The sequence below is a fragment of the Chiloscyllium plagiosum genome, unplaced genomic scaffold (genome assembly GCF_037043375.1).
Source record: "Chiloscyllium plagiosum isolate Xiang-an unplaced genomic scaffold, Cpla_swu_hap1 HiC_scaffold_45, whole genome shotgun sequence".
NCBI lineage: Eukaryota > Metazoa > Chordata > Chondrichthyes > Orectolobiformes > Hemiscylliidae > Chiloscyllium > Chiloscyllium plagiosum.
In genome coordinates this window covers 36,067,749-36,092,641 of record NW_028270183.1, presented here as the reverse complement: position 1 = coordinate 36,092,641, position 24,893 = coordinate 36,067,749, and the positions used below count along the sequence as shown (strand labels likewise).

The 24,893-nt window shown below is 46.9% G+C and overlaps 1 protein-coding gene across 1 annotated transcript; it reads left to right on the top strand.

The window, feature by feature from the left end:
- The first annotated feature begins 6,199 nt into the window (after window positions 1-6,199).
- On the top strand, window positions 6,200-9,409 carry LOC148136472 (zona pellucida sperm-binding protein 3-like). The gene is made up of 9 exons (XM_087983338.1): window positions 6,200-6,395; window positions 6,511-6,857; window positions 7,843-7,958; window positions 8,048-8,151; window positions 8,243-8,420; window positions 8,504-8,630; window positions 8,711-8,799; window positions 8,885-9,006; window positions 9,294-9,409. Exons 1-9 carry the CDS (start codon window positions 6,200-6,202, stop codon window positions 9,407-9,409), a joined length of 1,395 nt encoding a protein of 464 aa, XP_087839464.1.
- Window positions 9,410-24,893: the final 15,484 nt, after the last annotated feature.

The window sequence follows — 24,893 nt, the reverse complement described above, 5'->3', positions numbered from 1 at the left end:
CGCCATTCAATCATGGCTGATGGGCATTTCAACTCCACTTACCCGCATTCTCCCCGTAGCCCTTAATTCCTTGTGACATCAAGAATTTATCAATTTCTGCCTTGAAGACATTTAGCGTCCCAGCCTCCACTGCACTCTGTGGCAATGAATTCCACAGGCCCACCACTCTCTGGCTGAAGAAATGTCTCCGCATTTCTGTTCTGAATTTACCCCCCAATTCTAAGGCTGTGTCCACGGGTCCTAGTCTCCTCGCCTAACGGAAACAATTTCCTAGCGTCGACCCTCTCCAAGCCATGTATTATCTTGTAAGTTTCTATTAGATCTCCCCGTAATCTTCTAAACTCCAATGAATACAATCCCAGGATCCTCAGCCGTTCTTCGTATGTTAGACCTACCATTCCAGGGATCATTCGTGTGAATCTCCGCTGGACATGCTCCAGTGCCTGTATGTCCTTCCTGAGGTGTGGGGACCAAAACTGGACACAGTACTCCAAATGGGGCCTAACCAGAGCTTTATAAAGTCTCAGTAGCACAACAGTGCTTTTATATTCCAACCCTCTTGAGATAATTGACAACATTGCATTCGCTTTCTTAATCACGGACTCAACCTGCATGTTTCCCTTTAGAGAATCCTCGACTAGCACTCCCAGATCCCTCTGTACTTTGGCTTTACGAACTTTCTCACCGTTTAGAAAGTAATCCATGCTTCTATTCTTTTTCCCCAAAGTGCAAGACCTCGCATTTGCTCACATTGAATTCCATCAACCATTTCCTGAACCACTCCTCCAAACTGTCTAGATCCTTCTGCAGCCTCCCCACTTCCTCAGTACTACCTGCCTGTCCACCTAACTTTGTATCATCGGCAAACTTCACTAGAATGCCCCCAGTCCGTTCATCCAGATCATTAATATATAATGTGAACAGCTGTGGCCCCAACACTGAACTCTGCGGGACACCGCTTGTCACCGGCTGCCATTCCAAAAAAGAACCTTTTATCCCAACTTCTGTCAGACAGCCAATCCTCAATCCATACCAGTAACTCACCTCGAACACCATGGGCCCTCACCTTGCTCAGCAGTCTCCGGTGTGGCACCTTATCAAAGGCCTTTTGGAAGTCTAGGTAGACCACATCCACTGGGTTTCCCTGGTCTAACCTACTTGTCACCTCTTCAAAGAACTCCAACAGGTTTGTCAGGCACAACCTCCCCTTACTAAATCCATTACAATGTGATGTACAATTTGGGTAGCCTATAGACTACACCTATCAGTGACTTTTTCCTTCCTTGAATTCTCCATGGAACCAATATCATCTCTCAGCAACACCCAGATGTCGTCCTTGGATATCAGGAGCGGCATCACCTCCCTTACCTTCCTGTCTGTCTGTCTGTCCTTCCGAATAGCCTGATACCCCGGGATGTTTAACTCCCACTCATGACTTGGTGAGAGAGCATTTCGATGATAGTGAGAAACTTTTACTATCGTCATGGAGAGGGAGAGGAGAAGATGGTTTGGGAAAGTATTTAACTAGGAGAGGGGGAATTACAGCACTATTACCCTGGAACTGCTGTGTCTAAATTGGGAACAGAAAAATGCGCAACAGAAATGTGGAAGTTGTTTAGGGAGCACTTGCTGATAATGCTGGACAGGTTTGTCCCACTGAGGCAAGAAAGGGATGGTAGGGTGAAGGAACCTTGGATGACAAGAAATGTGGAAGATCTAATTGAGAGAAATAATGAAGCTTACTTAAGGTTGAGGAGGCAAGGATCAGACAGGGCTCCAGAGAGTTACGAGATAGCCAGGAAAGAACTGAAGAATGGACTTATGAGAGCTAGATGGGGGCATGAAAATGCTTTAGCGGTTGGATTAAGGAAAACCCTAAGGAATTCTACACTTATGTGAGGAACAAGAGGATGGCCAGAGTCAAAGTAGATCAGGGATAGTGGAGGGACCTTGTGCCTGGAGGCGGAGGAGGTAGGGGAGGTCCTTCATGATTACTTTGCTTCAGTAATCACTACTGAGAGGGACTTTTACCTTTGTGAGGACAGCGTAAAGCAGGCTGATATGCTTCAACAGGTTGATGTTAAGAAAGAGGATGTGCTGAAAAGATGGGCCAGATGGGATATACCTAAGATTACTACAGGGTGCAAGGGAAGAGATTGCTGTGCCTTTGGCGATGATCTATGTCCTCACTGTCCACTGGAGTAGTAGCAGATGATTGGAGGGTGGCAAATGTTATTCACTTGTTTACAAAAGCGAATAGGGATAATTCTGGGAATTACAGACCAGTCAGTCTTATGTCTGTAGTGGGCAAATTATTGGAGAGATTCTGAGAGACAGGACTGATGATTACTTGGAAAACCATAGTTTCATTAGAGATAGCACGGCTTTGTGAGTGGTGGGTCATGCCTCACAAGCTTTGTTGAAGGATATGACAAAACACATTGATGAAGGTAGAGTAATGGATATGATGTAAATGGATTTTAGCAAAGCATTTGATAAGGTACCTCATGGTAGGGGCATTCAGAAAGTAAGGAGGCATAGGATACAGGGATATTTCCTGTCTGGACACAGAATTGGCTGGCCAATAGAGGACAGAGGGTGGTAGTAGATGGAAAGTATTCAGCCTGGAGCTCGGTGACCAGTGGTGTTCCACAGGGATCTGTTCTGGGACTTCTGCTCTTTGTGATTTTTAGAAATGACTTGGTGAGGAAGTAGAAGGGTGCGTTAATAAGTTTGACAATGGCATGACCGTTGGTGGAGTGGTTGATAGTTTGGAGGGCTGGTGTAGTTGCAACGGGACATCGACAGGATGCAGAGCTGGGCTGAGAAGTGGCAGATGGAGTTCAACCTGAAAAACTGTGAAATGATTCATTTTGGAAGTTTGAATCTTGGGGTCCATTTTCAATAAACCCTTCAAATTTGTCACCCAAATTGATAGGGTTGTTAAGAAGTTACATGGTATGTTGCCTTTCATTAGCAGGGGAATTAAGTTTAAGAGCTGTAAAGTTGTGCTGCAACTCTGTAGAGCCCTGGTTAGACCACACTTGGAATATTGTGTTCAGTTCTGGTCGCCTCGTTATCGGAAGCTTTATAGAGAGTGCAGAGAAGATTTACCAGGATGCTGCCTGGACTGGAGAGCATGTCTTATGAAGAAAGGTTGAGGGAGCGAGGGTTTTTCTCATTGGAGCAAAGAAGGATGAGAGATGACTTGACAGAGGTGTACAAGATGATGAGAGTTATAGATAGAGTGAATAGAACAAGACTTTTTTCTAGAGCGGAAATGACTATCATGAAGGACATAATTTTAAGGTGATTGGAGGAAGGTTTAGAGGAGATGTCAGAGGTAGGTTCTTTACACAGAGAGTGGTGTGTGTGTAGAATGCACTGCCAGCAGTGGTAGTAGTGTCAGATACATTCGGGACATCTAAGCGACTCTTGGATAGGCACATAGATAATAGTGGAATGAAGGGAATGTAGGTTAGTTTGATCTTCCAGGTCGGCACAACATCGAGGACTGAAGGGCCTGTACTGTGCTGTACTGATCTATGTTCTATGACCATCCTGTAACCATGTCTCCATTATTGCTACTAAATCATATTCATTTGCGATGATTTGTGCCATTAACTGAACGACCTTGTTACAGATGCTACGAACATTTAGCTAAAGTGTCCTTATGCTAGTTTTCATACCTTCATGATTTCCAACATCTCTAATAACGTCTCCCGAGTTATCCTTCCTTTTTCCTTCTTTCATGGTCTGCCTTGTAGTTAAGGGGGAGAAGGAGAAGACAGCAGAAACTGGAAAGCAGAGTCAAACAGTGTGGTGCTGGAAAAGCACAGCAGGCAGCATCCAAGGAGCAGAAGGCACGACGTTTTGAGCATAAGCTCTTCATCAGGAATGATAAACTTCATCAGTTTAGGTGGAGACCGTCCCTGCTATACAGATCCCTACCCCATGAAATGGAACCCCTCCTTCCCTTCCCACACCACTCTTCACCACATTTTCCCTTCTCTAGTTTCCTCATCCCTAAGCCAATTTGCACCTCTCACTAATGCTGCCATTGGACCAATCCATTTGTATTCTCCTACAACCTAACACATCCCTCTGCATTGTCAACCACCCGGCCAATCATTGTGTCACCCACAAATTAACTGATCATCCTCCCCCGCTCTCTCGGACATCATTTATGGAGATGACAAACAGCGTGGGACCCAGCACCAATCCAAGCGGTACACCGCTGCTCCAGTCACACAGATAAACTTCAACAACAACCCTCTGTCTCCTGCTCAAAGACAGTTCTGGATCTAACTTCCGAACGTACCCTGGATCCAATGGGATTTTATCTTTATTAGCTTCCCGTGTGGGACCTTGTCTCAGGCCTTACTGAAATCGATAGAAACTACATTGTCTAATTCGCCACCATCAACATTCCCTCACTCCAACATTGGTCGACACTGACGGATTGTGTGTGGTCTATAACATACACTGCAGCAATTTACCAAGGCTCCTCCAACAGCAACTTCCAAACCTGCGACCGCTCGCACCCAGAAAGTTCACACCTTCCTCCCATTTTACACAGTTGGAACGTCGCTGAAACTGGGTTCACACATTCCTGTACCACTCTCCCTAACACCTTCTCAAGGATAGCTGGGGATTTTCCAGCAACACATTTTCAGCTCTGATCTCCAGCATCTGCAGTCCTCACTTTCTCCTCCTCGCTGGGGGTTGGTCAGGAAATGTTGGCATGGCCAGCACTGCCCACATCCACCCAGTAACCAATAAAAATAAGCAGGCAGTAACCAACCAAGAGAGGAGCCCCCAAGGGGGTGTGAATGGAAGGACAATGAGCACAATAACATCCAGAGGAAAAGGAGTTTGAACCAAAACTTACAGGAAGAAATTAAGCAAAACGGGGCTGAGGAGATGTTCCTGGATTTGTTGAACACCGTGTTGTGTGAAAAGCTGCAAAGTGACTCAGTGAAAGAGGAGGTGCTTTTCCTCGGGTTTCCACTGAGCTTTATCCCAGCACAGCTGGAGGCCATAGACCTCAATCCTGTCCCCATCAACACTCCCACAGGAAGGTACAGATCAGGCTCAGATACAGACTGAGGCTCCTTTATACTAAAAGGAATGGTCCCTCTGCACTTTTCCACTGAAGCAAAAACTCCCCTTACCCTATCCCCATCCAACAGGGACAGCTACAGATTGATAATGTATAAAGCTCCCTGTTCTCTTTTAAGCTGAAAGTGAACCTACCTCAACACTGTTCATATCAAACACTCCCAGAACAGGGACATGATGCAATGAGATTCTTACAAATAAAACACTATCTACTCTTTGAAACTGAAAGTAAAGCTCAATCTTCCTTTTTAAAATGAATGGAAAGCTCCCTCAACACCCCTGACCTGCATTGACCTACTGCCATCCCACCTACCTTCGCTCACCACACCCCCACACCTACCCTCCTATTAATCACTCAGCCCCCTTTCCCAACCCACATTCCTGATGACAGGCTGATGCCTGAAACACCGACTCACTTGCTCCTTGGATTTTGCATAACCTGCTGTGCTTTACCACACTTTATGACTCTCACCTCCAGCATCTTCAGTCCTCACTTTCACCCTCAACATGATCCCAACCAATCAATCTCTCCCAAAAGCAAGGACAGCGTGGGATTAGATACAGAATACAACTTCCCCCGCTCATTTACACTGAACGTAAAGCTGCTTCTACACTTGTAAACTAACTGTAAAGCTACACTGTTTACAGCAAACACTAACAAAGCAGAAACATCACTGAGTTAGAAACAAAGTAAAAGATCCTACTCTTTACAACTGAAACAAAAGCTTCCTCCATTCTTGAAAACTGGAAGGAAAGTTGTCCCCAGGACAGAGACAGCACAACGTGAAATACAGAGTAAAACTGCCTCTACTCTATGAATTAAAAGTGAACTGAAAGTTAGGTTCTCCCTACAGTGCCCCAGCCAAGGACAGGTTTAGATACAGAATAAAGCTTCTTCCAACATATACTCCCAAGGATAGGTACAGTACAAGACAAATCCCTTCATTCTGCTCAAACCCTGTTTCTAATTCCCACACAATCTCTCCATGGTTCTCACTGTCAGACTGCCCAGGTTAGGATGGGCAGAATACAGCAGACCCTCTCCAGGCTCAACGAGCTACCTTTGATGATTGTAGTCATGGGGAATTCCACAAGATCTTGTGGAGCTGAATTCAGTCAGGTGACAGCACAGCAACTCACAGCCACTCCTATTGGCCCAAATGTAATCGATCCTCCTGAGAACAAAGCCATGAGTTCAGTCATTGGTGGAGATTGTCGAGATTGGGGCTGGTCGATTGGTTCAATGCTGCTGCTCCTGGTCATATTGGTATCAGGTGAGTGTGGGTTGTGTGTATAAAAGGAGCTGGTTGGGGAATGTGGGGATGGTTGAGTTGTTTGGGGTCATGGGTGATTTTGTAATGAGGGGTTTGTTCCCTGTGTTAATGTTAGTTGGAGCTGTCTGTTGCTCTGACACATGGCAGCAGTTTTTGAACCAGCGGTTTCCATGGGGAATTGTGAGAGCCAGCCCTGTTCCTGAGAGAGTCCCTTCTCATGGGGGTTCTAGGTTCCCAGTGTCTGAGGTTGTGAGTGTGTCCCCACTACAGACTGTGATGGTGCAGTGTGGAGAGCACAACCTGCTGGTCAAGGCCCAGCTGGATTTATTTGGAACTGGGCACCTGATTAAAGCTGCTGACCTTACCCTGGGGACTGTAGGTTGTCAGCCAACCAGGGTCTACCCTGAGAACCACACTGTCCTCTTTGACTATGGGCTGCATGAGTGTGGCAGCAGATTGCAGGTAATGGGAGTTCTCCACACTTGCAGGAAGCTTGGGTTGTAGCTTATTCCAGTTAGGGTTACATTGAGGAACATTGACTTATTGAGGGTCTGTCTCCTGCTAGTTTCCTATGCTGGATTAGACTAGACATTAACTGGTCTCTATCTCAATGTGTGCTGCTGTTCTCATTGGTTTGGAAGCTTGATTATACAGGTGGTTCTGTTACGATGTTTTTGTCTGTGCATTAGCTATAATGTGAATTGTGAGTGGTTTCATCTTTCACCTGAATGTGAATAGAACACTAGACTTTTTATCAGTGCCTTCCAGCATGACACTTCTCTATAGTGAAATAACAAGAACGCAGCTGTCATGTTGTAGCAGAATGATGTGCTTAGTTTTGTGGTGAGCAGCCTATTCTCAATCAGATTGGGTTTTTTGACTCACTTAGTCTAGTTTCATCCCAATTGTGGGACTGTTGGGAATAAATTGACTTGTCTAGTCCTTGAGCTCTATATCTGACCTGTTGGTAAAACTGTTTTGGTTCCATTCTGGTTAATTGTTTTTGAACTTGTTTCAGCTTCTCACTGAAACTTTCACTAACCTTGTTAGTAATCCCTTCCCATAATCTGAAGACTTCCTGTTTTACCTTGTAGATAAAGATCGCCATGTTCCTGTTCCATCTATCTGTAATTCTGCTGTGATTTTAAAAACAATCCTGTTCACCAACTGAGCATTCTGTCCTTTGGATCGGGAATTCTAATAATTCCTGATTTTTGGAATGATGCAATACCATCTTAAATTGATCCTAAAAACATCACCCCTGACCTGTGACCTATTGCATTCCAGTAATAGTCCCTCCAGCTCTGGGGTCGAGAGACAGCCTCCAGGCCCTGAGCCTGTCACGTTCTGTAAAGAATTCATTTAATGGGATGCTGCTGTTGTGAACCCTATGTAGATCCTTCTCACTAAGAATCAGTTCCCCATTCCTTAAACTGGTGTTTTTCAGATCACTGAGGATTTCCTGATCTACACCACCCACCTGACCCACACCCCAAACTATCCTGGATCTGTCATTGTGAGAACCAATGGGGCTGTTGTTCCCATTCAGTGTCGTTATTTGAGGTGAGAATCTTTACTCGATTGTCAATATGATCCCCAGCTGCTGCTGTTGTCTGACCCTAGCCTAAAATGTCTGCCCTGTCTCTTCCCAGGAAGGGCAATGTGAGCAGTAACCCCATCAATCCCACCTGGATCCCATTCAGCTCCACCAGGTCTGGAGAAGGCCATCTGTCATTCTCCCTGCGCCTAATGAATGGTACGTGATGGGTGACTGGGGAGGAATCTCCTGGTGTCACTCACTGCGAGTTACATTCACTGTCTCCAACCCTTGTCCTCCTGTACTTCAGGTGACTGGCTTACAGAGCGCCCTTCCACTGTCTACTCTCTGGGAGACCTCATTCACATTGAGGCATCTGTTTCAATGGTCCATCACGTGCCCCTGAAGCTGTACATTGATCGCTGTGTAGCTACACTGAGCCCAGACAAGGACTCCACCCTGAGATACAGGATCATTGACTACAATGGGTAAGGAGCTCTCTGCTATCTCCAACTGTTCCCATCTCAATGGCTTCCCTCCATTCACTTCACGGCCCTTTGTCCATCTGCAGTTGCCTCCTGGACAGCAAAGCTGAGGACTCCTTTTCAACCTTTGTGTTGCTGGGAGACGGGCGGGAGCCAGACAAGCTCAGGTTTGACCTGGATGCCTTTCGTTTCTATGGAGAAGAGCATTCTTTGGTAAGAGGAAGCTGCTGATTGGCTTCTCCATAGTGGGAGGGAGTCACTAAATGCTGACTTGTTCTGAATGTGTCCCTCAGATTTTCATCACCTGTCACCTGAAAGTTGCTGCCGTGGATCAGGGAGATTCCAGGAACAAAGCTTGTACTTTCCAGAAGCTGCAGAATATGTAAGTTCCCTCTCTGTCCCTCAGGGATGTTGTTGTTGGGAGAGGTGATGCACCATGTGGTTGATGGGCTGTTTCTCTTGTTTAGCTGGACCCCATTGGAGGAATCTGACAGTGACATTTGTGCCTGTTGCCATGTGGGGAACTGTGGGAGCACAAGGGAGATCCTGTTCCCCTCCAGAGGAAGGAGAGACCTTGGTCCTGAAGCTGGTAGGACATTGACCATCTTGATGTTGGGGATCCTCCCATCTCCATCACTCCCTGACTGGGATGTTTGATCTTGCAGAGAGTGAAGCTGGATTGAAGTGGGAAGGGGAGGTCTCACTTGGCCCCCTGATCATCCTGGATACTGGGCTGACCAACCTGGCAACTGAGCCCCTGCCTGAGGTTGAAGGAAGGATACAGGCGAGGTCTCCAGGTGGGGAGCTGCCTACCTGCTAGTTTCCCTTTCTGTCCCTGTTTCTCTCAGTAACCATTGGTTTCTCCTTGTTCTGTAGGTGTGGAGTTGGTTGTGTTGGTGACCCTGACTGTGACAGTGGTCTGTCTGATCTCTGCTTCATTGCTGGCCTCGGTCCTGTACAGGAAACACAAGCGAACACCCATCAACCTGTGATGACAGTCAATAAAGCAGTGATTCATGGTGTCTTCTGTCTGGAGCTGGTTTTTCTGCATCCTCTTGTTAAAATATTCCTGGGTACAATCTCTGGGCTTGGCCTGTCCAATCCATGCATTGAGCTTCCAGGATGATTGGGTTATTGAAGATATTGTTTGCAGTTTGCTTTATCCAGTGAGTACAGGGGGCTGTAGACCTCACTGGAAAGGGGTTTCTGAATTTGATTGCAGAACATGCTGCAGGAACTGTTTCCAGTCTGTTCTGATCCTCTTCAGAAGTGTCCAAGTGGATTCCCACTGTTCCTGTCTCTATAGTTCAGTCAGCCAGAGTGAGGCATCCATTGGGAAATGACTTGCTGCAGGGTCTGAGAGAAATGCCTGCAGCTTTCTCCATTTAGAGTTGGCCTCAGGGTGTCAGATATAGAACCTGATTTGGGAGCCAGTGAGGCGAGGACCTGGCTGTAGGGTATATTCCAGGGTTTTGAAGGTTGCTTTTGTGGTGCTGAGGGTGGCTGTAGGGTCATTGCAGGCTGAAGCAGCCCAGAGAATGGTGCTGTAATGGGCTGAGAATCAGTTGTAGTGGATTCTCAGGCTGTGACTGCCCCAGTAAGCCTTGGATCCAGGTGAGGTTAGTCCTATCCAAAGGGCAATGACTGGTGGTGGGGAGGGTGTTTCGGGGAATGGCCTACCCCAATGCTGATTGGGCAATGGATTATCTGTGTGCCTGAGGCTATGACCAGACAGGGCATAGAAAATGGGTGGTTTTCAATTCCCTAAAGTGGAAACAGGACTTTCAACTCCTTTTTATGGGAGAAAGGTCATGGAAATGGATTGGTTGTAAAATTCTCTCTCCCTCCCTTGAGAAGGGAAGGAAATTGACTGGCCGAATGTGACTCTAGACCCTGAGCACTAAGCTCACTTTACCCTCGAATGAGTGAGCCAGCAGCTCCATTGTATCCAAAAAATTGGATGGACTAAGATTGTTGTGGGTTAGTGAGGGACATGAGCTGCAGAGCTAGGCTGAGGCATGACAAATGGAGTTCAATATGGAAAGGTGAGGTGATTCACTTTGGAAGGAGTAACAGGAATGCAGAGTACTAGATTAATGGGAAGAATCTTGGCAGTGCAGATGAGCAATGATCTTGGTGTCCATGTGCATTGACCCGAGAGTTGCCACCCAGGTTGGTAGCCTTGTTTAAAAAGGCATGTGGTGTGTTAGGATTTACTCAGGATTGAGTTTCAGAACCATGAGCTTATGTCACAGCTTTAGAATATGCTGCATTTGGAGTATTAAACACTTCTCTTCATGGAATTATAGGAAGGATGTGGAAGCTTTGGAAAGGCTGGAGGAGCTTAACTAAGATGTTGCCTGGAATGGAAAGGAGGCTGAGGGAATTGAGGCTGTGTTCATTAGAGGGTAGAGGCATTGAATTGAGACCTGACAATCCAGGTTAGATACTGGACAAGCAAGTCTTTCCTCCAATGGTGATAGCTAGCATGAGGGGCCATTTGCTTTAAACTGATAGGTGATCATAATAGGACAGATGTGAAAGGTAGTTTCTTCAGTAGAAGGCAGGGCATTCTATGCCCCAACAGTAGTAGACTCATTAATGTTAAGGGCATTTAATTGGTCATTGGATAGGCACATGGATGAGAATGGAACTGTGAAAGGGCTGAAGGGCCTGACTGCTTGTGTTCCATAAAACACAGCATGGTATACACTGCTACCACTTTGTTCTCTCCCTACCAAGAGGGGTAGCAGCACCATGTGGTAAAAGGGAGTTGTCAACATTGATCTCATGGGGTCCAGAGTCACATGACGACAGGTCAAACTGCTGGATACTGTATTACAATGTGCCAGCTGATGGATCAGTGTTCCTCCAGTGTGAACAGCATTTAGAGGAAGCAGATGGGGGTGAAGGGGCAGAATGTATTCTGGGTGTAGAGGGGAATGGCCAGCCCTGTGGCCCAGCAGCCTCATTACTGACTGAGCTGGCCAGCTCCTAAAGGGCATTGCTTTGACACTGGCTACCTCAACAGGTGGAGGGATTCAATAGGATTGAAAAACCTGCTTGACCCCATCCTCACCATCTGCTTTATTTATTCTTTCGAAGAAATAACCGGATTGGAGGGAGTGGTAGATATGATCAATTATGGATTTCAGGAAGGCATTTGACAAGGTTCCTCCGGGAGACTGGTTGGTTAGCAAAGTTATATCTCATGGAATACAGAACTAGCCATTTGGACACAGAACTGGCCCTGAAGGTAGAGGACAGAAGATGATGGTGGAGGGTTGCTTTTCAGACTGGAGGCCTGTGACCAATGGAGTGCCACATGGATTGATGCTGGGTTGACTACTGTCTGCCATTGAGATAAATGATTTGGATGTGAACAGAGTGAAATGGCAGAGTACTCCAGATTTGAAGGTCGAGAGGACAGTGAAGGTTACAACAGGATCTTGATCGGATGGGCATTTAATTTTGATAACTGCAAGGTGCTGTATTTTGGAAAAGCAAATCAGAGCAGCACTTGGACACTGAACTGGTAATGCCCTGGGGAGTGTTGCTGAACCAAAACCTTGCAGTGCAGGTTCATGGTTCCTTGAAAGTGGAGTCACAGGTAGATAGGAAAGTGAACAAGCTGTTTGGTAAGCGTTCTTTTTTACTACGGAGTAGAGATGGGAGGTCATGTAGCAGCTATACAGTACATGGTTAGGCCAATGTTGGCATATTATGGGCAATTATGGTCTCCTACCTCTCAGGAGGCTGTTGTGAAACTTGTAAATCTTTTCTGAACCCTTTCAAGAATGTTGCCAGGGTTGGAGAATTTGAGCTATGGGAGAGGTGGAATAGACTAGGGCTGTTTTCCCTGGAGTGTTGGAGGATGAGGGGTGACATGAAAGGTTTATAAAATCATGAGGGGCCTAGATAACAAATGGACAAGGTCTTTCCCTGGGGTGGGAGAACCCCCTCTCATGCTAAACCTATGCCCTCTAGTTGTGGAAAGATATCAATAGGGGACCCAAGGGGCAATGCTCTGATGGAGAGGGTGATGCATGTATGGAATGGGCTGCTGGAGAAAGTGGAGGATGGTACAATTACAGCCTTTAATAGGAAGGGTTTCAGTGGGATATGGGCCAGGTGCTAGCACATGGGACTAATTAGGATATCTGGTCATGTATGAGTTGGACTAAAGTGACTGATTCTGTGTACAGCATCAGGACTGTACACCTCAGTCCTGTCTTCACACTGATCTCTATCATGTGAAATGGGATAGACTTCAAATAGGTCATCCTGTCAGAATACAAAAGAGGCCCATTGAGTCTTTATCACTATATAACACACTTCTATCTCCACTCATCTCTCTTTCCCACTTGTAGGCCCAGGGTTTCCAGTGTTCTGAAGCTTTATGTTCATACACATACTTATCTAGTAGGCTTCCTACTTCCATTACCTGTGCTGTCTACAAGATACACTGCAGCAATTCACCAAGGCTCCTCCAACACCTCCCAGAAAGTTCACACCTTCCCTCCAAGCTCAACACTTGGAATGTCACTGTAACCATGGTTACAGATTCCCTTGATCGTGTCTCCCCATAAAATACTCCCAGAGAGTGACAGCACATGGTTTGGTACAGATTTAAACCTGCTCTGCTGCTTTGAGGTAAAGGATTCTGGATCAGTGGTGCTGGAAGAGCACAGCAATTCAGGCAGCATCCGAAGACAGGCCAAATCGACATTTCGGGCAAAAGCCCTTCATCAGGAATAAAGGCAGAGAGCCTGAAGCGTGGAGAGATAAGCTAGAGGAGGGTGGGGGTGGGGAGAGAGTGGCATAGAGTACAATAGGTCAGTGGGGAAGGAGATGAAGGTGATAGGTCAGGGTGGAGTGGATAGGTGGAAAAGGAGCTGGGCAGGTCGGACAAGTCCGGACAGGTCAGGGGATCGAGTTGCTGGAGGTTGGAAGCTAGGATGAGGTGGGGGAAGGGGAAATGAGGAAACTGTTGAAATCCACATTGATGCCCTGGGGTTGAAGTGTTCCGAGGCGGAAGATGAGGCGTTCTTCCTCCAGGCGTCTGGTGGTGAGGGAGCGGCGGTGGAGGAGGCCCTGCACCTCCATATCCTCGGCAGAGTGGGAGGGGGAGTTGAAATGTTGAGCCACTGGCGATTTGGTTGATTGGTGCGGGTGTCTCGGAGATGTTCCCTAAAGCGCTCTGCTAGGAGGCGCCCAGTTTCCCCAATGCAGAGGAGACCGCATCGGGAGCAACGGATACAATAGATGATATTAGTGGATGTGCAGGTAAAACTTTGATGGATGTGGAATGCTTCTTTGGGGCCTTGGGTAGAGGTGAGGGAGGAGGTGTGAACGCAGGTTTTACAGTTCCTGCGGTGGCAGGGGAAAGTGCCAGGATGGGAGGGTGGGTCATAGGGGGGCGTGGACCTGACCAGGTAGTCACGGAGGGAACGGTCTTTGCGGAAGGCAGAGAGGGGTGGGGAGGGAAATATATCCCTGGTGGTGGGGTCTGTTTGGAGGTGGCGGAAATGTCGGCGGATGATTTGGTTTATGCAAAGGTTGGTAGGGTGGAAGGTGAGCACCAGGGGAGTTCTGTCCTTGTTGCGGTTGGAGGGGTTGGGTCTGAGGGCGGAATGTGGATGAGATGCGTTGGAGGGCATCTTTTACCACGTGGGAAGGGAAATTGCGGTCTCTAAAGAAGGAGGCCATCTGGTGTGTTCTATGGTGGAACTGCTCCTCAGGTCAACTGAAAGCAAAGTGCCCTCTACACATTGTCACTATAAAACATTCCCAAACACTGAGAGAATAAGATTAGATACAGAGTAAAGTTACCTTCACCCTCCCCATCAAACCCTCCCAGAAGGAGGACAGCATGGAGTTAGATACAGTGAAGTCCTCTCCAGACTTAAGTGGACAGTAAAGTTGCTACTACCCTTAAATTGAATATCAAAATCCTTCAAATCTGTTTCTGTCACACTGTCCCAGGACAGATACAGTATGGGGTAATGGTTAGCACTGCTGCCTTGCAGCACCACGGACCCAGGCTAGTTCCCAGCCGCTGGCAACTGGCTGTGTGGAGTTTGCAGGTTATCGCTCTGTCTGTGGTGATTTCCTCTGGATGCTCCAGTTTCCACCCACAGTCCAAAGATGTGCAGGTCAGGTGACTTGGCCATGCTAAGTTGCCTGTAGTGTTTGGCGTATTAGTCAGAGGGAAATGAGTCTTGGTGGATCACTCTTTGGAAGATCGGGTTTGATGTATCGAAGGGCCTGCTTCCACGCTGTAGGGGAATCTAATCTTTCTAAAAAAAATACCCGGCAAATGTCTCACTAGACTGTCCCAACCAAACATTCCCAAGAGGAGGTGAAGTATGATGTCAATATGAGGACCACGCACTTTGTTCTGCCCAAACCCGTCTCCAAACTGCATCCTATGACAATCTGTCAGTATTTCTCACTGTCACACTCCTGGGTTCAGACCCACCAGTCACCCTCCTCGATCAATGAGTCACATTTCAATGTGGCAGAAGATTGCAGGTAACGGGAGTCCTCGTCACTTGCTGTCAGCTTGGGTTGGCGATTGTTCCTCACTGTGACCCTGGCTGGGATGGGCATGAATATTGTGTGGGGGAGGGTCTGACCCCAGCTTTCTCAAACTCCACATTACCTTTACATTGTCTTTTGGACCTTGCTTCAACTGCTTTCTGTCTCTACCCTTGTGTTGTCATCCCGATTGGTCTGGAACATTCGGATTCCTCTGAACCTCTTGTATAGTTCTTCAGTGCTTCAGCTCCACTGCCCGTGGACAGATCCATTTGAATGGAGGGGTCACTCCGTCCACCTTAATTCTGACGGGTTGTTCTTTTTCAAATAAGCAGGAGGTGCAAGTTGAAGTGCCTTGAGCTGGAAGATGTCCAACTTACTCTCAGTGAAATAACCAGGCTCCTGGATGAAAGCTGTTCTGTTTCAATATTTTCTCTTACTACTGCTTCCTCTCCCTGGTCCCTGACGCTCTCCTTTTCTTGAGTCACGTTCCGATTAATCAACCCAGGTCTTGTGTGAACAACTTCTCCTCCTAAAATGTGGAGGTTGCATGTCCTAATATGATGAGGCCAAAATATACTTGCAGCCTCATTTCTCCTGTTAATGAAAATCATCACCATGTGCCTCAATGTTCCTCTGCCCTGAATGTTTCCTGATTAGCATCTTAGTCCAAGTCATACAGTCACACCTGTCACTACCACTTCTGCTGGCAGTTCATTCCATATTTGCACCATAGACTGTCAGAAACAGCTACCCCACAACTGCCTCTTGAAACCCTCACCCCCAGATCAGCCCTCTCGCTTACGACTCCCCTGACCCATCCTGGGGAAAAGGATCTCGATAAGGTCAACACTCAACCTCCTATGCTGCAGGATCAAGCAAGTCCCAGCCTCTCCCTCTGCCTCAAATCCTCCAGTCCTAGTCTCATCCTTATAACTCGTTTTTACATCCTTTCCAATTTAACAACATCCTTCCCATTGGGTAACCAGAACGGTACAGAGTATTCCAAAGGTGGCCTCATCAATGTTCTGTCCTGTTGCAACATGACACCCAAGCCCCTGTACTGAATGTTATGATCAATGAAGGCAAATGTGTCAAATGCCACCTTCACCACCCTGTCTGCCTGTGATCCCACTGTCAATGAACAGTATACCTGAACCCTTTGGTCTCCCTGTGTTCACCTACACTTCTCAGGGCCCTACCATTAACTGTGTAAGACCTGCCCTGCTTTATCTTCCCAAAATGCAACACCACACATTTATCTGCATTAAACGCCATCTTTCATCGTGACAACACAAGGGTAGAGACAGAAAGCAGTTGTAGGACTTTTGTGCGAAAAATCGATTTTCCTGCTCCTTGGATGCTGCCTGGCCTGCTGTGCTTTTCCAGCACCATTCTAATCTTGACATTAAACTCCATCTGCCATTCCTTGGCCCAACTTGCTTCTCTTCTATAGCTTTCTTCACTGTCCACTGTACCACCAATTTGGTCTCATCGGCAACATTACTAATCATGTCTCCTACATTCGCTGCTAAGTCAGTTATATGAATGACAAACAGCAGTGGACCCAGCACCAATCCTGCCAAACACCGCTGGTCACAGGTCTCCAATCCAAATTGCAACCCTCTACCATGACTGTCTCCTGTTGTGAGGCCAATTTTGTATTCAATTGGCAAGCTCACCGTGAAACCCATGTGACCTAATTTTACAAATTAGTCTACCATGTGGAACCTTGTCAAAAGGCTTTGCTAAAATCCATGCAAACAACTTTCATCACTGAGCCTTCACCTCTTTCTTTGGTCACCCCTTCCAAAAGACAGTCAAACAATTTTGACAGACATGGCTTCCCATGCACAAAACCACGCTGACTATCCCTAATCACTCCCTGACTTTGGAAATGCATCTGGATCCTGTCCCTCAGAGTTTCCTCCAACAACAAACCCATTACTGACATCAAGTTGTGGCTTTTCCATGCTGCAACATTAGCCACCCTCCAGTTTTGCAGCACGTGACCCACGGCTATCGATGATATAAATATCTGCTACAGGCCCTGCAATGTCTTCCCGAGCTTCCCATAATGTCCTGACATTCATCTGATCAGGTCACATGGATTTATCTAGCTTTGTATTTTAAGACTTCTGGCATCCCTGCAGCAATGTTGACCGTTTCCGAGGCATCCCTATTTACCACCAAGTTGCCTCTCTTCCATGTGTCTCCCCCAGTAAATACAGAAGCAAAATATTGCTTTCGGATCTGACTCACCTCCAGTGAGTCCACATATGGACAGCCTTATTGATCTGTTAGGGGCCCTATTCTGTTCTGTTGAGTTTACAGAAAAAAAACTCAGTACATTTGATGAACTGAGCATTCCCAGGCTCTAGCAGCAGGTCTTCCAATGACAACTGACTGAGAACCATAGAATCCCGATAGTTGGAAGCAGGCCCTTTGGTTCATTGAGTACAGACCAACCCTGGGGAGAGTGACCCGCTCACCTACCCTCTCCATGTAACACAGCATTTCCTATCATTAACCCACCTAGCCTCCATATTTCTGAGCATTAATAGAAATTTAGCATGGCCAATTCACCTGACTTGCACATCTTTGGACTGTGGGAGAAAAGCAGAGCACCCAGAGAGGACCTACACATACACAGGGAAAATGTGCAAGCTCCACACAGCAGTTGACTGAGGGTGAAATTGAACCCAGAACCCTCACACTGAGACATTGTACCGCCATGCTGAGGTAAATGACTAACCCCTAACCTTGAGATTATTGCCTCTAATACTACACTCCTCAGCTCTGGGAGGAAGAAGTCTCCTGGCTCTGAGCCGGTCACACTCCCTGAAGAATTGTTGCAATGGGATGATGTCATTGTGAACCCCGTGTAGATCCTTCTCATTTCAGATCAGTTCCCCATTCCTTAACCTGGTGTCTTTCAGATCACTGGGGATTTCCTGATCTACACCACTCACCTGACCCACACCCCAAACTATCCTGGATCTGTCATTGTGAGAACCAATGGGGCTGTTGTTCCCATTGAGTGTCGTTATTTGAGGTGAGAATCTTTACTCGATTGTCAATATGATCCCCAGCTGCTGCTGTTGTCTGACCCTGGCCTAAAATGTCTGCCCTGTCTCTTCCCAGGATGGGCAATGTGAGCAGTAACCCCATCAATCCCACCTGGATCCCATTCAGCTCCACCAGGTCTGGAGAAGGCCATCTGTCATTCTCCCTGCGTCTAATGAATGGTACGTGATGGGTGACTGGGGAGGGGTCTCCTGGTGTCACTCACTGCGAGTTACACTCACTGTCTCCAACCCTTGTCCTCCTGTACTTCAGGTGACTGGCTTACAGAGCGCCCTTCCACTATCTACTCCCTGGGAGACCTCATTCACATTGAGGCGTCTGTTTCAATGGCCAATCACAAGCCCCTGAAGCTGTACATTGATCGCTGTGTAGCTACACTGAGCCCAGACAAGGTCTCTACCCAGAGATACCCATTGTAGTCAATGATGCTGTAAGGAGCTCTCTGCTATCTCCAGCTGCTCCCATCTCAATGGCTTCCCTCCTTCACTTCACGGCCCTATGTCCATCTGCAGTTGCCTCCTGGACAGCAAAGCTGGGGACTCCTTTTCAACTTTGTGTTGCCGGGAGCAAGACAAGCTCAGGTTTGACCTGGATGCCTTCTGTTTCTATGGAGATGAGCATTCCTTGGTAAGAGGAAGCTGCTGATTGGCTTCTCCATAGTGGGAGGGAGTCACTAAATGCTGACTTGTTCTGAATGTGTCCCTCAGATTTTCATCACCTGTCACCTGAAAGTTGTTGCTGTGGATCAGGGAGATTCCAGGAACAAAGCTTGTACTTTCCAGAAGCTGCAGAATATGTAAGTTCCCTCTCTCTGTCCCTCAGGGATGTTGTTGTTGGGAGAGGTGATGCACCATGTGGTTGATGGGCTGGTTCTCTTGTTTAGCTGGACCCCATTGGAGGAATCTGACAGTGACATTTGTGCCTGTTGCCATGTGGGAAACTGTGGGAGCACAAGGGAGATCCTGTTCCCCTCCAGAGGAAGGAGAGACCTTGGTCCTGAAGCTGGTAGGACATTGACCATTTTGATGTTGGGGATCCTACCTTCTCCATCTCTCCCTGACTGGAATGTTTGATCTTGCAGAGAGTGAAGCTGGATTCAAGTGGGAAGGGGAGGCCTCACTTGACCCCCTGATCATTCAGGATACTGGGCTGACCAACCTGGCAACTGAGCCCCTGCCTGAGGTGGAGGTAAGGATGCAGGAGAGGTCTCCAGGTGGGGAGTTGGCTGCCTGCTGGTTTCAGGCTGAGAGCCTGAATCCCTGTATCCCTGTATTCACTCTGTATCCCTGGGTCTTTGACCAGGTTCTGGATATGGTGTCAATTGGAACCATAGCCAATCTCAGTGAAGCAAACAGAACATGCTGGAGAAACTCAGTCAACCTCACAGCATCTGGGGAGAAAGACAAAGTATCAAGTGTCTTTTGACACTCTCTTCAGAAGTGTCCAATTGTATTTGCAGCATGAACTGTTTCTCTCTCCTCAGCTGCTGCCAGACCTGAGCTTTTCCAGCATTTTGCGAGTTTCAGATCTCTGACATCCATATTGGCTTTTTCAAACTGAGGGGCTAGTTAAACAGGTATGAGGGGCCAAATGGTCCCTTCATGCCCATAAACCACAATGCTGTGGCTCAGTAAATTCTGAAACGTTTCGCGTACAGTCCAAAGATCAAATGTGTTAAATCCTGCAGGACGGGTGGACCAGTCTTGTATTCCCCAAGTGAATTTCCGACTGTCCTGACCCCTCTCAAACAAGCTGTTTTCTGGTGGGTTATTTCAACTTGGAGTTTATTGAGGGAGTGTATTCATCCACTGGGGGAAAATGGATTGCTGTAGGGATTGAACTCAATATGTAGAAGGCTTCAGACACTCATTTGTCCTTGGTGCTGGGTGTCAGATACACAGCCTGATTGCTGAGGGACGGTAAGCGAGCTGGGTGTGGTCAGGGAATGTCAGAAGCATTAGGATGGAATGGTTTGTGGTTAAAGTGGTTGTAGAATCAGTGGAGAATGGAGCAGACCATGGGTGTGGTGAGGACCCAGCGATATTATTGCTGGCCTGTGAATCCCGAGCCCTGGGTAACTTTCTGTGGACCGCAGTTTGAATCCTGCCACACAGCAGATGATGCAATCTGAATCCATTAAAACAATCGGGAATTATGAGCCTAATGATGAGTATGAACACATTGATGGTTGGAGAAACCCATCTGACTCACTAATGATCCTTTTTTAGGGAAAGTAACTACTGTCCTGAACTGGTCGGGCCTACATGAGACCCACTGAAATGAAGCAGAACCTTTACTACCCTTTGGATAAGTCGGGACGGGCAATAAATACGGGCCTCGCCAGTGATGGCATGTGAATGAATTACAAGGAGAGGTGCTGCAATGGGTTCTCAACCAATGACTGGCTTGGTAAGCCTGGGAACCAGATGAGGTTAGTGCCATCACCAAGGCCATGCCAGGCGATGGAGCAAGCTGTGGTCAACTGCATAGAAACTGTCCACAGCCTTCAGAGGATGGGCACTGGGTTAGGCCAATCACACTGAAGGCCATTGCTGTGTTGCTCATTGGCAGGGATAGAAACCTGATTTGAGGGAGTTTGTTATCAGACTTGGAGAGAACCTGATGAGTATTAGCACCAATGAAGGTGGAAGGGGAACTCCAGTAGCCATCTGTCTAATGGGAACAGGATCCTGGAATCTGTTTTGATAGTTTAAAATGTATTTGGATCATGAATGTACTTTGGGACAGGAAATCTGCCATTCTTGCTGAGTCTGGCCTACATGTGACTCCAGGCCTACAGCAATGGGGTTGTATTTAACCCACTGAAATGAGTGAGCACGCAGCTGAGGTGTATCCAACAGCTTAAAAGCTGTGAATAAAACTGGCTGGGAAACGTGGCCTTACCCCAGTAACCATAAACAAACAGTGCAGGCAGCCCTGCAAGGTTCTCCTTTGCACCATCTCAGGGCCAGTGCTATCATACAAGCCCAGGGTAACCCTGCCATAATTACAGCATTGTACATTACACAGAATGTCCCAAAGACCACAGTCACCATCCCTGGGTGTGTCCTGTCCCACAGACAGGACACACAAAGATAGCAGCACACAGTGTGCTACAGTTAGGAGGGAATTGTCTACATTGTACTAACTTGGATTGAAAGTTGGTTGGCTGATAGGAAACAAAGAGTAATGATAAACGGCTCCATTTCGGAATGGCAGGCAGTGACCAGTGGGGTACGGCAGGGATCAGTACTGGGACCGCAGCTTTTTACACTCTGTTAATGATATAGAAGATGGTATATGCAATAACATTCGCAAATTTGCTGATGATACTAAGCTGGGTGGCAGGGTGAAATGTGAGGAGGATGTTAGGAGATTACAGGGTGACCTGGGCAAGTTAGGTGAGTGGTCAGATGCATGGCAGATGCAGTTTAATGTGGGATAAATGTAAGGTTATCCACTTTGTTGGCAACAACAGGAAGGCAGATTACTACCTAAATGGAATCAATTTAGGTCAAGGGGCATCACAGAGAGATCTGGGTGTTCTTGTACACCAGTCAATGAAGGTAAGCATGCAGGTACAGCAGGTAGTGAAGAAGGCTGGCCTTCATAACAAGAGGGATTGAGTGTAGAAGCAAAGAGGTTCTTCTGCAGCTGTACAGGGCCCTGGTGAGACCATACCTGGAGTACTGTGTGCAGTCCTGGTCTCCAAATTTGAGGAAAGACATTCTGGCTATTGAGGGAGTGCAGCGTAGGTTCACGAGGTCAATTCCTGGAATGGCGGGATTACCTTACACTGAAAGACTGGAGCGACTGGGCTTGTATACCCTTGAGTTTCGAAGACTGAGAGGGGATCTGATTGAGACGTATAAGATTATGAAAGGATTGGACACTCTGGAGGCAGGAAACATGTTTCCGTTGATGGGCGAGTGCTGAACCAGAGGAAACAGCTTAAAAATACGGGGTAGACCATTTAGGACAGAGATGAGGAGAAACTTCTTCACCCAGAGAGTGGTGGCTGTGTGGAATGCTCTGCCCCAGAGGGCAGTGGAGGCCCACTCTCTGGATTCATTTAAGAAAGAGTTGGATAGAGCTCTCAAGGAACCAAGGGTTGTGGAGATAAGGCAGGAAGAGGATACTGATTAGGAATGATCAGCCATGATTATATTGAATGGCGGTGCAGGCTCGAAGGGCAGAATGGCCTACTCCTGCACCTATTGTCTGTTGTCTAACAGCTGCTTTCTATTCACCTGGTCCCTAATCTTATACACCTCCACCAAATCTCCTCTCAATCTCTCTGCTCCAAGAGAACAACCTTCCGAGCTTATCCAAGGTCTCCTCGTAGCTGCAATGTTCAATCCCAGACAACATTCGGGTGAATCTCCTCTGTACATTCTCTAGTATAACCACACCCTTCCTGTTGTGGGGTGACCAGAACTGCACACAGTACTACAGCTGTGTCCTCTAATCAAAGATCTGTACAGCTTCAACATGACCTCCCTATTCTTACAGTTTATACTTGAACTGACACAGGCAAGCATCAACAGGTCATTTTAACTCCTCTGTAAACCCATCCAGCCACCTTCAGGGGTCTGTGGAATAGTATCCCAAGATCCCTCTGTTCCTGAGCTTCCTAGTGTCCTGCCATTCATCGAGAACATCCTTTTCTTCTTTGTTCCCTCGAAAGTGCATCCCTTCACATTTCTCAGGGACAGAATAAGAACGAGGAGCAGTAGTAGGCCATCTGGCTGATCTTTTTGTGGCCTTAGTTCCACTTACCCGCCCTCTCACTCTAACCGTTAATTCTTTTATTGTTCAAAAAAAAACATATCTTAGCCTTAGAAACATTTACTGAAGTAACATCAACTAACTTCATTGGGGCAGGGAACTCCATAGATTCACAACCCTCTGTGTGAAGATGTTCCTTCTCAATTCAGTCTGAAATCTGTTCCTTCTAATTGAGCTAAACCCACCTGTCCGAGTTTCACCTGCCAGTGGAAGCATCCTCTCTATGTCTATGTCTATCACATCTATTCCTGTCATCATTTTATGTTTCTCTAAGATCATCCCTCGTTCCTCTGAATTCCAATGAAGAGAATCCCAGTCTACTCAGTCTCTCCTCATAAGCCATCTCTCTCAACGCTGGAACCCACCCAGTGAACCGCCTCTGCGTCCTCTCTAGTGCCGGTACATCCTTTCTCAAGGAAGACCAAAACTGCACGCGGTACTCCAGTTATGGCCCCACCAACACCCTGTGCTGCCACAATATAATCTCCCTGCTTTTAAACAATCCCTTTAGCAATAAAAGGACAATTTTCCATTTGCCTTCTTAATGACCTGCTGAACCTGCAGACCAACTTGGGATTCATGCTCAAGGACACCCAGGTCCCTCTGCATGGCAGCATGCTGCAACTTTTTACCATTCAAGTATTCGTCCTTTTTACTGTTACTCCTATCAAAATGGATGACTTCACACTTATTAACATTATATTCCATTTGCCATACCTTTGCCCCTCACTGTAAGTATCTAGGTTCCTCTAAAATTCACAGTCCTCCACACACTTTGCATCTTTGTGTCATTTGCAAACTTTGACACACTGCACCTCAATCCCAATTCCGAATCATCTGTGTAAATTGTGAATAATTGTGGCCCCAACAACGATCCCTAAGGCACAGCGCTTGGGATTGTTTGCTAACCAAAATAGCATACACATCCCCACGCTTTTCTTCCTGTTAGTCAACCAATCCTGTATCCATATTAATACTTTATCCGTAATGCCATGCATCTTTATCTTAGGCAGCAGCCTCTCGTGCAGCACCTTGATGAAGACCTTTTGGAAACCCACTGGCTCCCTGTGGTCCACCGTGCTCATCATGGTTTCATAAAATTCCAAAAGATGAGTTAGGAGTGACCTGCCCTTCATGAACTCACGCTGCATCTGCACAATGGGACAATTTCTATCTTGATGCCTTACTATTCCTTCCTTCATAACAGACTCAAGCATCTTCCCCACTACAGAGGTTAGGCCAACCAGTCTACAATTCCCCATCTTGTCTACTGCCCTGTTGAAACATTTGCTGTTTTCCAATCTGCTGGAACTGCCCCAGAGTACAGCAAGTTTTGGAACATTCCCACAAGTGCACTTGCTCTTCCTCCTGCCATCTCCTTTAGCCCCCTGCGATGCCTTCCATCAGGGCCAGGAGACTTGTCGTCTTAGCTCCATGAGCTTGCCCGAAGATACCTCTTCCCTGATCATGATTGTTTCCAGGTCCTCCCCTACTTTTGTCTCTCTGTCAATTACTGGCATGTTATTCATGTCCTTCACTGTGAAGGCTGACACCCAAAACCCTGTTCAATGCCTCAGCCATTTCATCATATCCCATGACTAAATTCCCCTTCTCATCCTCTAGGACACCAATGTTTACTTTAGCCATTCTTTTTCCATTCCATACATTTATAGAAACCTTAGCAATCTGTCTTTATATTCTGGGCTAGTTTTTTATTCCTCTCATAGACTATCTTACTTTTCTTTATAGCTCTATTTGTGGCTTTCTGTTGACCTTTAAAACTTTCCCAATGTTGTGCTTTCCCATGACTTCTCATTTGATTTGATAGCCTCCCTTGGCACATTACCCCTTTTCTTACAATCCTTTCTTTTCACTGGAATATACTATTGCTGAGCACATTGAAATATTGCTTTGAAAGTCCTCCATTGCTCGTCGACTGTGCCACCATAAGGTCTTTGGTTCCAGTCTACTTTAGCCAAATCCTCCCACATCCTATTGAGGTCCCCCGTGTTTAAGCACAGGGCTCTGGTATCGGATTTTACCTTCACGCTCTCCAGCTTT

Excerpts from the sequence above, each read along its gene's own strand:
- LOC148136472 (XM_087983338.1), top strand. The coding sequence starts at position 6,200 with ATGGGGAATTCCACAAGATCTTGTGGAGCTGAATTCAGTCAGGTGACA. Across the intron at positions 6,858-7,842 it reads AGTGTGGCAGCAGATTGCAG|ATCACTGAGGATTTCCTGAT; the intron begins GTAATGGGAGTT and ends GGTGTTTTTCAG. Across the intron at positions 8,631-8,710 it reads ATGGAGAAGAGCATTCTTTG|ATTTTCATCACCTGTCACCT; the intron begins GTAAGAGGAAGC and ends TGTGTCCCTCAG.